Source organism: Carettochelys insculpta, chromosome 3 (genome assembly GCF_033958435.1).
Source record: "Carettochelys insculpta isolate YL-2023 chromosome 3, ASM3395843v1, whole genome shotgun sequence".
Classification (NCBI taxonomy): Eukaryota; Metazoa; Chordata; order Testudines; family Carettochelyidae; genus Carettochelys; species Carettochelys insculpta.
In genome coordinates this window covers 151,113,353-151,128,490 of record NC_134139.1, presented here as the reverse complement: position 1 = coordinate 151,128,490, position 15,138 = coordinate 151,113,353, and the positions used below count along the sequence as shown (strand labels likewise).

At 41.7% G+C, this 15,138-nt stretch overlaps 1 protein-coding gene across 2 annotated transcripts in view; it reads left to right on the top strand.

The window, feature by feature from the left end:
- CD109 (CD109 molecule) overlaps positions 1 to 14,406 on the top strand; it is a 129,109-nt gene extending 114,703 nt beyond the window's left edge. For both annotated transcript variants that reach the window (XM_074991009.1, XM_074991010.1), the window contains 4 exons: positions 1,508 to 1,650; positions 6,939 to 7,092; positions 7,515 to 7,617; positions 12,147 to 14,406. In XM_074991009.1, the coding sequence (XP_074847110.1) occupies positions 1,508 to 1,650; positions 6,939 to 7,092; positions 7,515 to 7,617; positions 12,147 to 12,352 (606 nt within the window). In that variant the 3' untranslated portion in view covers positions 12,353 to 14,406. The remainder of the gene's footprint in view (positions 1 to 1,507; positions 1,651 to 6,938; positions 7,093 to 7,514; positions 7,618 to 12,146) is intronic.
- The last annotated feature ends 732 nt before the right edge of the window (positions 14,407 to 15,138 follow it).

The following is a 15,138-nucleotide window of genomic DNA, read 5'->3' as shown; positions in this document are numbered from 1 at the left end:
TCTAATCAGTCAGAGCTTCCTGAAGAAATTTATGTTCTACAACACTTCAAGCGGCTGATACACATCTATCACACTACGTAAATCAGGAGTCCTTCGCAGTGGTGTCTAGTGCATGGATGTCTTTGATATGCATACCACTGTCTTCTGGTAGACAGACTGTCACATTTCCAGAAGACTGCATTTGTTGAAGAGGCAGGTGAAACTCAGTTCCTGTTATCTCTGATTTGTGTTTTGCTGATGACTGTCATGGTGTATTTGTATTCATGAACTAGCTGAGGTGACAATTTGGTTTGTATAAATATATCTATATTGTATTGAGTCTAGAGTAAAATGTTAACCACCATCTATTTCGAATGTAAAATTGCTGTGCTATATATCACACACAAAGCATCAAGGTAAAGTCTGTAAATAAAACTCTTATTTTCTTTCATTGCATTTCAGAATAACAGGAACTCTCTGCAGCATTTGGCATCGTAAAACAGTGGAAGTTAGTTAGAAAATGCCTAAGTTTCACAACACTTGCACATTTTCCTCAGTCAGGTTCTGCAGAGTCTTAGTGGATAGCATTTAAAAAGGTTGGGAGTCCCCCCCGCCCTTCTCCCTTCGCCTCTGCCCCCTTCTCACTCCATCATCCCTGTTGCTTGCTCTCCCCCATACTCACTCCCATTCACCAGGCTGGGGCAGGGGTTTGGGGCGAAGGAGGGGGTGAGGGCTCCAGCTAGGACGTACGGGTTGTGAGCTGGGGCTGGGATGAGGAATTTGGGGTGCCGGAAGAATGTCTAGAAGGGATAGCGGTGTGGTTGGTGTGTTGGGGGAGGAGGCATTGCAGGCTCCAATAGGGAGTTTGGATGTGGGAGGGGGCTTGGAGGTGGAGTTAAGCGGGGGTTCAGGATGCTGCTGGTACTTACTGCAACCCTGAGAAATGGCTGCCCAGTCTCTGTGGCTCCTACAGGCATGGCTAGCCAGTGGAGCACCACATGCTCTCTCGTGCCATCAGGTGCCATCTCCACTGCTCTCCTTGAGGTGGTTCCCAGCCAAAGGGAGCTGTGGCGCTGGTATTTGTGCTGGGGCAATGTGTGGAGACTCTCTGGTCATCTGTGCGCCTCGGGGCAGCTGGGACCTGGCAGCTGCTTCTGGGAGCCACGCAAAACCAGGGTAAGGAAGTGTGCCTTAGGAGGCCCTGGGAGGGAGGAGTTGATCAGTGGGGCCTGTGGACTGCTTGGAGTTCCCACTTTGTGGACTACAGTTTGAGAAACGTTGTCATAAGACATTCAAAGTGTTGCATGTTTTTTCTCTGTTCCTTTGAATATCACATGCTGGCTGCTGATGGCTGACATTGGGCCACAAACAAAGTACTTTGGGAATCCATATTGTAGACAGTTGCTTCACTTAATATGATCTGTTCTCTGGAGTTCTACCATTACAGACTGTGAGATCTCGCTGACTGTCTTACTGAACTCATTTTTGCTGACAGATGTCATCTGTGTTATGTATTTTACTTCCATAGCTGAACATTATTTACAATGTGAAACATTCAGCCACTGATAGACGGCGGAGGTCTGTCGAAAATCAAGGAGCTTTTGATTTAGATGTTGTTGTACAAGATGACAAAACTGACATAAACCGTTTGACCTTAAACATATGTACAAGGTAGGTAACTCATTAGGTGCTTTGTTGCTTCTCTTTATTGGTACAGTAATGATAATGTTTTAGCATCGTGAAGTATGTATTTGTAATGCCTGTTATTTAGATGAGATCAACCACAAAATACATGAATGACTTCATAGATGGGACCAGTTATTAAGCTCAGAAGCAAATATTTAACCCATATGCACCCGACCTCACGTGTACCCATAGGCCTCTAAAAGTCCATCAGATATTTATCTACTTTTATATTTTGGTTACCAGTGAAGAGGTGATACTTAACCTCCATATTTCATTAATTACCTCTGAGCCAGCCGGTAAGACGAAAGAATTGTCCTTTTCTCATTAGGCGTATCCTGTTTTGGCTAAAGAACACTGGATACTTCGCAGAAAACCCTGAAAGACATTGTCTATCACATATTTACATTTTTTGCTTCTTTTTGTGCTTTATTACCAAGGACACTGGGAGGAAAACAATCTTTAAGAGTTTATCTGCTCCAGTTAAATGTCATCTCTTGCAATTGCAGCCCCCCACCCTCCATGATATTATAATAATTTCCATGCAGACATGACCTTTGAAAACCATCACATTGTTTGCAGTGCGTATTTGTTATATCCTTTCCTTATTACCTGTTTAAACTCTTTAGGACAGTGACTGTGTCACTCTGCATGTTCAGTGCCTAACACAATGGGGCCCTGATCTTTTGTTTCTCACATGGTTTGTATATGTGTGAATTTGTGTATATGCATGTGTAATATCTGTAATTGCACATCTCTCTTTCTCTTTCTCTCTCTCTTTCTGCCTCTCTCTCCCTCTCCCCAACTTCATATAGGCCGTGTCTACACATCCCCAAACTTCGAAATGGCTATGCAGATGACCATTTCGAAGTTTACTAATGAAGCGCTGAAATGCATATTCAGCGCTTCATTAGCATGCGGGTGGCAGCGGCGCTTCGAAATTGATGCGCCTTGCCGCCGCGTCCAGACGGGGCTCCTTTTCGAAAAGGAGCCCCGTCTGGACGCGCCGCGTGGCGGCAAGGCTCGTCAATTTCGAAGCGCCGCTGCCGCCCGCATGCTAATGAAGTGCTGAATATGCATTTCAGCGCTTCATTAGTAAACTTTGAAATGGCCATTTGCATGGCCATTTCGAAGTTTGGGGCACGTGTAGACGTAGCCATAGACAGGGTTATATGCGCACATATACACACAGACACACACACATACGTAAACATATATCATAGTCAGATATGAGGTCAGTGCATAGAAGACTTACTTCATTGGGTGATAACCAACAGGTACATATAAAATCGTGGGGGAAAAAAAAAAGTCCTAATTACATGTGTGTGTTTCTGGTAATAGTGTCAGTGATACAGTGTCAGGAACCCTGCAGTGTATAAGCAGGACTGTCTGTACACAGGATGTTTTCCAAAGATGTCTGTGAAATAAACTCCAGTACAAATTGTGGACCCCTCAGTGCTAAATTCTGTGTCAGCTTACATCACTGCGCTGAGGATACCCTGACCTGGATGTCCCCATTTTTCTTTCCTACTTGAGATCTCAGATTCAGAGCAGGTGGCCAAATATACAGCCTGGAAGGGCCCCATCTCTCCCCTCTTCTATTATACTGAGATGTACTGCCACCTTTGACTTCTTTCTCTGAACAGCCACTGGACGATGGTAAATGGCCATTTGTGACCATACTCTGCCAGTGTGGAGCCTAAGGTAGTCCTGTTGGCTCTGAGCTGATGCATGTTGGGTAGATTTGGCTCTTTGTGTAATGGAACTCTGCCTGGTTCTGATAATCATGGCTTTATCTCTCAGAGAAGTGGGACATGGTTCAAGCCATGTGTACTGAATGTCCAAATAATTTACATTTGTCATTTTGGAGTCAGTATAACATGGTGTGTGTCTCCATTACAGCATAATCTGGAAATCACAGCTAGATGCAAGTTCAGGAAAGTTCCTAAACTGTGGACTGTTTTTACCAGTTATGGGTCTGCACCTTTGGCCAGAGGCTGCAAATGCCTCTAAGTTTTTGCCAGTATCAACTGGGAGATATTTTGTCTTGTTTAATCAGCTCTTGAACTGCCTGTAGCAAAAAACCCTGGTTAATAGAATATAACATTTGCACATTGCTTGTCATCTGAACACAATTGACTTTTGTGCCTATGATGTTTCATAAAACCTCCTACGTGGTGAACCTCTGAAATCCGTGTCTCTCTGGTCTAGCAACATCCATAGTCCGGCAAAACTATAGATGTTACTGGATTAGAGGGCCCTGGTGGGCTGAAAGCATGGGCCAGGTGGGAGTCCTCTGGCAGGAGTCGTGGGTGGAGGGGTAAGGAGCCATGGCGAGAGGGCTGGGGAGCTGCAGCTGAAGGACCAGAGGAAGCTAGAGGTGACTGGGGCTTAGGGCCCAGCAACTGGTGGGGGCCATGGCTCATTAGCTTCCCCTGGTCCAGCAAAATCCCTGGTTCAGCCCCACTAAGGTCCCAAGGGTGCTGGATCAGGGAGGTGTAACCTGTAGTGGAAACTGCGTGACTTACAATATCTTGCAACGGCCTGCATGAGCCTTACCGAGTTAAGATACATTTTGTTGAATTAAGTTAACTCTTGTTGAATTAGATTTAATACCTTTGGAGTCCATTGTGCTCCAGATGCACTGGCATATGTGTTTTGGCACTCTGTGTAACTTAGCTAAGAGAAGGGGGTGCTAATGTAATTCTTCCAGTTATCAGTCTTCTTGAAACCACACCTGGACAAGTGTATATATTAAAGTTCAGACTGGATTCCCCAGGAGCAAACTGACAAATTTATTTAGGGTAAATAACCTGATTTTATGCAGGCTCAGGTCCAGCAAATGGGCAGGACCCCTGGTCCACAGAGGACCTCAATCTTTAGGGACTGTTTGTAAGGACTGTGCCCCATGAGATTGGGTGCTTGTTCTGAGCTGAGGCTGTGATGAACTGATAGCGACAAAGAAGACCCTTTGGGTGGGGTGATGTACTGCTCCTCCCAGAGTTTGTGTTAGGGTTGGGATGATCTCTGATAAACTTCATTGGCCTGCGCGTAGGTTCTTTCATTGTTGTGCTTCTGCCTTAAAAATAAAATAGGCCTACATAGAAAGGTCTGTGTGGACAGTCCCTCTGTTAACCATCCTTGAATAGAAAACGAGCTGGCCTGCTTGGGCAGCCTGCTTCTGCTGGGAATAACACAGTGATGTCAGGGATCTATTTAGCCATGAGAGCCCCAGGCTCAAAAGGAAAGAGAACTGGTTATTGGTGACAGTGAAGGACGGTGGCAGTTTGAGATTCTGTGTCCTTGCTGGGCTGCAGAAGGGAGTACAGGAGCAGCTGCCCTGAACTGTGACATTGGTGGGATGGATTTTTGGTTAGAAATCCTGCAAGATTGGAGAGGGCCATGTGCTCTTGTTTCTAATTCTGGACGGCCTTGCCCCTGCATGCAGTGGGATTTCTAAGGCCTGGGAAGGCATGTTCCATTAACCCCACTCACTGTTCCCCTGTGCTTACTGGCTTCATATGCTTGAGGGCTGCGCTCATATGTTGCCCTCTGCTGCATGGGGCAGAGGGGAGCTGCAGCTCCTTGACTGCTGGAGGAATTATCTCATAACCCAGAGTTCCAGCCCATGGTCTCCTTAGCTCAGTTAAGCGACAAGTTTATCTTCTCACTTTTGTCCTGTCACTAGCCATTCTCCTAGCTCTCTGTCTCTTTCACTCTGTGCGCGCGCACGCGCGCGCGTGTGTGTTAAAAAAAAAAGGCCCAGGTTGCTGAAAAGAGTGTAGTTGGGTCATACCCAGACTATGTCCAGGGTTTTTTGGAGGAAGGAGCATGAGTACTTTTACGATAAATCTGACTCACTTTTGGGTGTACTACGTTGGCTGGGTTATGCATTGTGCCATTGGCACCCATACTAGATAGATGGCTGGGGTGTTTCCATAGCCTCTCCACTGTAATTATAACACAGAGACATAATTACATCCAGTTCCAATTCAGTTACTTGTTTTCAATAGCAGCTACTTTGGCACAGTACATCATCCAACAGATGGTTTCATTTGTTTCTAATCTCATGGGCCATCCGAAGTCAGCAATGGTGCTGTATTACTTTCAAAGTCATATCTGTGCTTGGTCAGCCAAGCTGTCAGGCTTAATGGTCTTGCTTTGAAAAGCTTGTCTCCCCCTTTTCTTTTAAACCCTCCAAATCTACAAAGAAATAGTTTTATTCAATTACATTTGACTACTGTGAATCGTTCAAAATGCAGATTAAAGACACACTCCATCCCCGGATAACAATGGTCGTTCTGCCTCAGTGCCAAAGAAACAGACTGTGCCGCCTAGTTTATTTAAAGAAACAGTCTTGGCTGGGCATGTAAGTGTTACTTGTAAAATAGAAAGCCGTACGTACATTTTGATAGTTCCATTGTGTACCATAGCATGTTCAATTCCTGCTGTAAAGCTTTCATGTCTGGCATGTGATTCTCAAATAACAGAAGATGCTATAGTAAGCAGTATTGGGGTAAGAATGGAAAAAAGTCATTTTGCTAAATTTTCTTTCTTTCTGTCTTTCTTTCCAAACTCAGATGTGTAATATGGAGTGAACATTTTAAAATTGTATTGGAGAGGTAGTCAAGTAATTCCATTAAGTGTGTTATGGACCATTGTTGGAGAAATAGAGAGCAAGTTTAATAAACTCTTCCATCTATGCATATCAACACTAAAATAGTATTACCAAGTGATTGTAGTTTTAGAATTCCAGCAACATACAGTCTGGTTTTTCCTGCAGGCCCCTTTAAGATTTTCATATAATTACAATCTCTGCGTTCTTGGGGCCCATGTCTATTCTCACTGCAGCCTATGGCAAAACTCTGCATTGGCTTCAGTAGTACCAGAATTATGCAGAATTATACCAGAATTGTTAGTCTATAAGGTGCCACAGGACTTCTTGTTGTTTTCGAAGAATTATGCTTGTGGATATTGCAAATAACTACAATACTTTTATTTGCTCAGAGGTAAATCTACTCTTGGGCTGTGTGCTTGGGGTTACTTGGGAACTGAGAGAGAAATATTTGCCTAAGTAGTTAATTTGCCGAGTATGTTAAGTAATTAGCTTAAAACTTTAGAAATTCAGCATCTGTTCTCAGATAGATCTTGTTTCCCTCATTTTGCAAATATGCTTCTTTCTATATTATAAATGTGGACTGTAATAGTCGAGTATTTTATTTTAATGGCAGAAGATTTGATTCCTGTTAAGTTTTCCTTTCTTATTTTTTAAAAAGGTACTTGGGGTCTGGAGCATCATCCAAGAGTGGTATGGTCCTCATGGAGGTTGGCTTACTTAGTGGCTTCTCTGTATCACCAGATTTCTTTTCTTTTCATCCCATTAAGAAGGTGGAAAAGGACAATGGGAAAGTCAACCTATACTTAGACTCTGTAAGTTAAAAAAACAGAAATGCATTTGTAAGGACAGGTGCTAAACTCAAGCTATTTGATTTAAGTTTAGAAGGTTACCTTCGTATAATCACAATTGCATCTTTTGTGGTGTCAGTATGGCTAAACCATTACTTGCATGACATGAGTGGTTCCACTATTGTCAATGGGACGGCATGTGTCGGGGAAGACTGCTTAGCTCAGTATGGCTTTGCTGCACTGAGTCCTTAGTAACTTGTTTGCTTACTTAAGCCATTTGTGATTTGGCTAAATTTCCACCGAAGAGATCAGTTTAAAGACCTAAATTCAGACTCTGGTCTTTAGAGGTGAATTTGTGGAACATTGGGCAACCGTCTAGTCCCCGTCCTTTCCCTTGTATCACCCTATCTAAAATTCTCTGAAATGTTTCTCGTATATTTTCCTAGCTCAATGAAACACAGGTTTGTGTGGATATTCCTGCTGTGAGAGACTTCAAAGTAGCAAATACTCAAGACGCCTCCATCACTGTAGTGGATTACTACGAACCCAGTAAGTGTCAGTCGTTCTTGATAGATCTGGGTGATTCACAGGCTAAAATATGCAATTATTGTATTCATGAAAATAAACAGAGAAGATGAGAAGATCAGGAAAATGCCACTTGATCCTTGAGAAATGCCATCAGTTATTGTCCAGTAACCTGAAAATGTTTCAAGAGATACAATGAATTACTGTTATCTTTCAGTCTTAATGGAGCAGTTCTCAGCTGGTGTGGAACAGCCATTTTAAACCAGCTGAGAACTTGGCCTACTGTGTTTACAAAATTACCAAAATGAAGTGTGAACTTTGGTGTGTTCAATTTAATGATTGTCTTTCAGGTGGCTGTTCCACCTCTTTCTTATTTAAGCCCAAATTTCCTTAGAAGAGAGAGTGCCAGTATTTTGAGTTCAGTTGTTATGTGAAAAAGATGTATGAACAAAAATATTGCCCAAGTTCTGTTTTAGGTGTGGCAGGTGTTTTGAAGAAATTCAGCAATGTACACAGCTCTTGTTTAAAGTGAGAGACAAAGGGGAGTCATAGGGAGGCTGTGGACAGGTTAAGATAGGCCAGAGAAAATGGCAGAAGGCTGGGTCCTCCTGATACAAACTGACCTAAATGTTAATAAAAAATAGTTTTTAGTTTGAGGAATAGGTGAAAGGCCTGTGCCATTTATTTTATCCAGTTCTGATTGTCCATCACTTAGCATGACATAGAAGACTTCCAGATGCCCATGGCAGAGTGTTCTTTTACAAAGTACTCTATCTGGATGGAGATAATTCATGCAGCCTGTGTACAATAAGTTTAATAAATCCTAGCAATCAGAATTAAAATGAGACAGATGCAATTAATTTAGCCTGCCAACCTAAAGAGTGTTCAGGTTCCAAGATGATGTTAATTAACACACTAAAAATTTGTGTGTGACATGCAGACGTAATAACCAGAATCTGTGGGCCAATTCCCACAGTCCTTTCTTTATTGAAATGTCCAGGACAGACTAGGTTCTTCAGGATTTAGCCTTTTCTGTGTACTGATAATACTGATGATGAGCTAATCTTCAAAAATGACCTAGTGAATGTCTGATACTTTTGAATTTACAGCACATAAATAAATCAGAGGCTTATAGAAGTGCAGGGCTGAAAGAGAAATCAAAAGGATGTCAAGTCCTCTCCCCCACCTTTATTGAGGAAGAATTAAATGTCTAGACTGTCCCTGAACGGTGTTGGTCTAAGCAGTTCTTTAACCTTTCCAGTAACAGTGATTCCAAAACCTTTCCAGGTAACTTGTTCCAGTGGTTAACTATCCTTATATTTAGAAAGACTTTTTCCTAATATCTAGCTTAAGTTTTTCTTTGCTGCAAGGTAAGCTGATTACTTTTTGTTCTACCTTCAGGGAACGCAGCAACTGATTGCTGTTTTCTTTATAACAACATTATGCATCTGAACACTGTTATGTCTATCTCAGGTTTCATTTCTGCAGACATGACCAATTCTTTCAACCTTTCATGATAGATCAGATTTTCTAACACTTGTATAATTTTTGTTGCTCTCCTCTGGACTCTCTCCAGTTAATTCACATCTTTCTTAAAGTGGAGTGCCCAGAATGGACACAGCATTCCAGCTCAGGACTCAACAGTGCTCAGTGGAACAATTACCTTCTGTGTCTTATGGATGACCCTCTTGTTTGTATGTCCCAGAATGACATTAACCTCTTTGGCCGCAGCATTGCACAGTAGACACATACTCAGTTTGTGATCCACTCTCACCTCCATGTCCTTTTCAGTGGTATTGCTGCCTAGCCAATTATTCCGCATTTTAAATTTCTGCATTTGATTCTTCTACCTAAGTGAAAGCTCTGCATTTGTATTTATTGATTTCAGACAAGTTCTGCAATCTATGAAGATCATTTTGAACTCCAATCCTTTTATCTAATGTGCTTGCAGCCCCTCCCATCTTCGCATCATCTGCAGATTTCACAAGCATTTTGCCCTCCAAGCTGTTAATGGAAATGTTGCAGGACTCCACTTGATATGAGTTCCCACTTTGACAGCATACCACTGATAATTGCTCTTTGTTTATGGTTCTTCAGCCAGCTGTGCCCTCACCTCATATTGATTCACGCTGCTTGTGTGAATGTCATGTGGGATTGTGTCAGAAATGGCCAAAACCAATATACGTCATCGCTGCTGCTGCCTTCCTATCCACTAGGCTGGTAACCTGGTCAAAGAAGGAAGTTAGATTGGTTTACCAGGCAATGCTCGTGACTATCACTTAACTCATTATCCTCCACATTTGAACAAAGTGGTTAACATTGCACCACTTAAAAATGTAAAAAATAAAAGTATAATAGTCAGTTACATCTTGTGGGCTACGTCTACACTAGCCAAATACTTGGAAATCGCCATGCAAATGGCCATTTCGAAATTTACTAATGAAGCGCTGAAATACATATTCAGCGCCTCATTAGCATGCGGGCGGCCACGGCACTTCGAAATTGACGTGGCTCGCCGCCGTGCGGCTTGTCCAGATGGGGCTCCTTTTCAAAAGGACCCTGCCTACTTCGAAGTCCCCTTATTCCCATCTGCTTATAGGAATAAGGGGACTTGGAAGTAGGCAGGGTCCTTTCGAAAAGGAGCCCCATCAGGACGAGCCTGCATGGCGGTGAGCTGTGTCAATTTTGAAGTGCCACGGCTGCCTGCATGCTAATGAGGCACTGAATATATTTTTCAGCGCTTCATTAGTAAACTTCGAAATGGCTATTTGCATGGCAATTTGGAAGCGTTTGGCTAGTGTAGACACGGCCGTGATGTCATATAAAAACTACAGTATATATCACCATTATTCCACAGTTTTAACCTTAAGTAAAACGATTGCTTCACATATTACTTTAAAAGCGGGCCATTCTGAGAGTCATATCCAACAGCCAATATATATTAGTGAAGCAGTAATTTTGCCAGTGCATGAGATTACAGTCAAAGTAATATTCCTCTTGATCAGTGTTCTCTGAAAGCTGACTGCTTGTGTGGCTGTGCAGGAGAGATTCAAATGCCACCCAACTGATAAGCAGAGTTTTTGTTTCTACAGGTCTTGCACATTCACATATGCTTTGGTGCACATAAAATTATTACACACACAGATGGAAAAAATCCACACATGGATGGAAAACATTAGAGGGGACATTGCGCATTATGATCATTAATCATCATGGATAGTACAATGGCCTCTGTGCCTGGACTTTGGCCAGGGATTTGGAGAATCTTTCTCCCAGCCATGTTAATTACCAGTGTTCCACCCTATATGCTGTATGCCAGGTGCTTTAGTGCATTTGGTGCTCTGGAATTTTCTGGCCTCACTCATCATTGCTGAGAGAAAAAAAGTTGGATGTGCCTGTTGTTTGTAAGAACCTTGTCTAATCTGATTAAACATCTCTGTGCCAGGGCTCTGATGAGTATTTGGAGAGCCCTTATCTCCTGGCTTTGTCAGTGTTTTAGCTACAATTGGCCTCGAGACTACATTTCCTTTCTGGGAAAAAATAAAGAGGTTTTGGAAAAATTTCCATCCTGAATTGGGATAAAAAACCAAAACCTTGACATTTTTCTGCAGAAATGAAATCTTGCAGCGTGTCATTTCAGAACTACTGAAATGGTTTTGCAACAGGTACATTTTGCTATTTTCAAAACAAAATGTGCTCTTTTGGCTTCCTGGGAGCCTGTGATACCTAGGTCTGGTGGGTTACAGAAGAGTCTGGGAACTCTGGCTCCCAAGCTCCCCTCTGCATGGTCTGCAGCTTGGCAGTCCAGCAGAAAAGCTGCCAAGGCACCAGAGAGCTTGGGAGCTGGGGTTCTGGGACTTCCAGGTGCCTGCTTTAGAGCTCAGTGGTTTGCTAGATGGGTAGCCAGGGAGACAGGTGAGTGAGGTGGGAGGAGACCTGCCTAGGAATCAGTATGTTCTGGCAGAATGTTTCAGTGTTGACAAATTGGCATTTGCCAATGGAAAAATATTCATTCCAAAGATTTCCTGTCAGCCTCATTTTATCTGTGACCGTAGATACTCAGACACGTGCAATTCAAACTACCTTTCTGTCAAAGTTTCAAGAACGTCAGTGATGTCAGAAAGGGGAAAAGATTAATTTCTAAATTTGAGCACCTACAAGGACTTTTTGCAGTGTTTGTCCCAGTCTACATTAGTGTTTGGTTACATCCTTTCAAAAATGCTTTCTCTGTGAAGTTAAGTACTCTTTTTTTTTTTTTTTTTTTACTATTGTTTGTAGGAGCAATATTCAGCTGTAAGTTATTACTTTTTCTGAAACACTGGCCAGCTGCTGGTGATGGATTTGGAATAAAAGCATTGTTTTCCTCTTGAATTCTGGATTCCACAAGGAGTCATAGCATTTCAGTAGCTTGGTTCGTCCCAACTATTTATTTTAAGAAGGAAACATGAACAAAATATCTCAAACTGCTATGAAAATGCTGACTGAATATTTATTTATTGGCCAGTGATTCTCATTAGGATCAGAAGCTGATGCTTATTAACTTCGTTGTACAGGGAGAAGAGCAGTGAGAAGCTATAATTCAGAAGTAATGCAAGGCTTGTCATCTTGTGTCTTCTGTGAAAATGACTGCAGTCTTTGCAAAAGAGATACAGGCACTAATGGTGGCTCCCCAGGACTGCGCCAGCACTCTTCAGTGATTTCCCTGTTTTCTTTATTGTTTGTAATCCAGGCAGGCTTGTTGCAGGGTTGGATGGTGTAAAAAGACAAATGTTTATGTAGCACATCTGACATTTCCATAAATCACCCGAAGAATGGTTTATATTCATAAGGGGTGAAGCATCACCCTGAGACACCAGTGATTAACGAGTCTCCTGTTCAATGGGAACAGGTTTGGGCCCATGTGCTAACTCTCTGTTTCAGAAAACATTTTTTGTTTCTGCTGGACAAGTTTAACAACTTCTTAAATGGTATTTTCATGCTGTAGTTATTTATAAAGAAATACAGGATTGAGAAAACAATTAGAGCTAGCTTTTTAGTTTCCAAAGATGGATTATTTTTGTTTTGCTCATTGTTTATGGATGAGCGTTACAATGTATGAAAGAGTGTTAATTTATGGAATTATTTTGAAAAATTATTTACCCCTTGATTCGACTTCTAGTAAACATAATGGTGGGTTTGTATCATTACCCTGCTCAGTTCTGTTCTGCATACCTAAAGGCTACTTACTATTAATACTGAACTCCATTGTACACATTCATGATTGGACAATAGGACAAGTAAATGGAGCTATCTATGAAGCAATTACCAGGCCAGGAAATGATGCATTTACAAATGGCTGATAATTAAAAAAAAAAAATCACATCTTTTTACCATTACAAAGAAGTCAGCTTTTGCCAGTTATTGTTACACGCTTTTTAAAAATGAGCTGTTCTGATGTTTCAGATATTTTTAATATTCTTTACATTGAAAAATTTGGCAAGCAGGGACTTTATTTCTGTATATTCTAAAAAAATAATAAACACAACTTCCCTCCGCATGATGAATATTCTAGCTGTTGAACTGGGGTGATTGATAACTCAGGTGCCGGCTGGCAAACTTGTGGCCAGCACCAGGAGTCCAGGATCAAAGCTGGCTTGACCCAGTTCTAGTGTCCTCGAGTCTTATAAAAATGCTCTGGAGGATCTTTGTTACAGGAAGCATTGGTGGTCTGAGCAGAGATGCTTGGGACTGTGCTCCTTATGTTTATGATATAAGTGGCCTTAGCCAGGAGCAGCTATGCACAGAAATATGTGCTGCTGCACAGTTTTAGGATCTGAGCAAGCAAACCATAACTCCCATTCATGGCTGCAGGAAGGTCTTTAGGAATAGATCAAGTGGAGTGCGTGTATCTGTGCTAATCTTTATACACATGAGCCCAGTGCTTTACTAGATTTGGATTTGAGGGAGAGAGGGTAGGAACTCCTTATTCAAAATTACAGACATGCATTTAAGCTAACCTTACTCTACTCTTTGAAAGTTCTGCCAGACATGGAGAGTGTAGGATCAGGAGCTGTTTCTGCTTTTGTCAGTAACCATGAGCACCTGATTGCTTAATACCTGTGCTCCCATCCAGTCCTTACCAAAACTGACCCTAGTCTTTAATCTGTTTTTTTTTTTTTTAAAGCAACCGAGATGATAAGAGTTACTATAAATACAGAACAATTGCAATTGTGGCAGAAACTGAGACAAACTAACATTTTGAAGTGATGGCTGTTATTTTCCCTTCATTCAGACACATGCATGCTAAGACTGTCTCTGTGTGAGAAATTAATTGACAGAGTGATTTGGACTTTCTTGAGCATTGTTTCCATCCCACTTTACTATTGCTTAAAATGTACATTTTTGTATATCACAATTATCTGTATTTTTGAAGAAAAAGGATCAGTTAAGAGCAGCAGTGTAGGGAGCTGTAGAAGGACTTTTGGCACAGAGTGTTGCCTGCAGAGAGTTTCTTTCTTTTCTTGTTTTTTAAATCAAAATGTATCTTAGGAATATTCAAAATTGCCTAGTGTGTGTGTGTTTAAAGACACACACGGTGACTTACCTTTTAAAATATTTTTCATGAATGTGAGATCCTATTTTAAGACTGATCCAATGCACTTTGTAGTCAGTGTGTGCCTTCCCATTGATTTTGATGTCTTGTATCTAGCTCACTAAGTAATTGAATTGTACTACTCTGAGCTGGATTGTTTCTCGCTTGTATTTTACCTATTCAAATAATTGAGGCTCCTTCTGCATACAGCACCATGCCCCTAAATAAAGGTCTGGAATCTACCCCCATGAATATTTGCATTGTTTTGGTGGGCCTAAAATTAATAGGAAACCAAGGCCACAACATTAAACAAATATGTCTACCAAGCCAGTTTATCAGTCAGTTTTTTGGTCCCATGAATAGAGCGTGGGCATTTGTAACATCTTCAGGTTGAATCAAACCTGGGATCTCTGGAGATTAGAGCATGTGCCTCAACTACGTGAGTTAAAGGCTAAGTGCCTATTAGCTAAAGTTGCAGAATGGATTCATTAGTCTATCTATAATTGGTCTTGGTGGTATTATCTAGGCCAGTACACCACACTCAGAAGGTGTGCAGAATACACAATCGCAGATAGTGTATGCTGTGGAAGTTATTTTTTCACTTTGTATCAGAAGACACGGACTCGTTGGTGAACTTTGAGGATACTTTCACCTTACACTCTAGTTCTGGTGGGCAGCCACTGGGATTGTTGGTGTGTCATGTTCCTCAAGTTTATTCTAAATTTCCAGAGGACAGCGGCTACCTTTGGCCTGTACTGTGCAGAAAGCTATCAAGACAGAAATTGACCTGAGATTAGTATTGCGATAAAGAATTTTGTTTTCCAGTACAAATGCACTGGAGATACACTTTTCTCTCGATAGCGAAAAGAAAACCGTTGATTTTTTTTTGTCACTAATACTAGCTTCCCAAATACCATCCAGAAACTTGGGTTCAGTTTGCTTGTGTCTAACTTTTGACAGTGCATTAGTGTTTG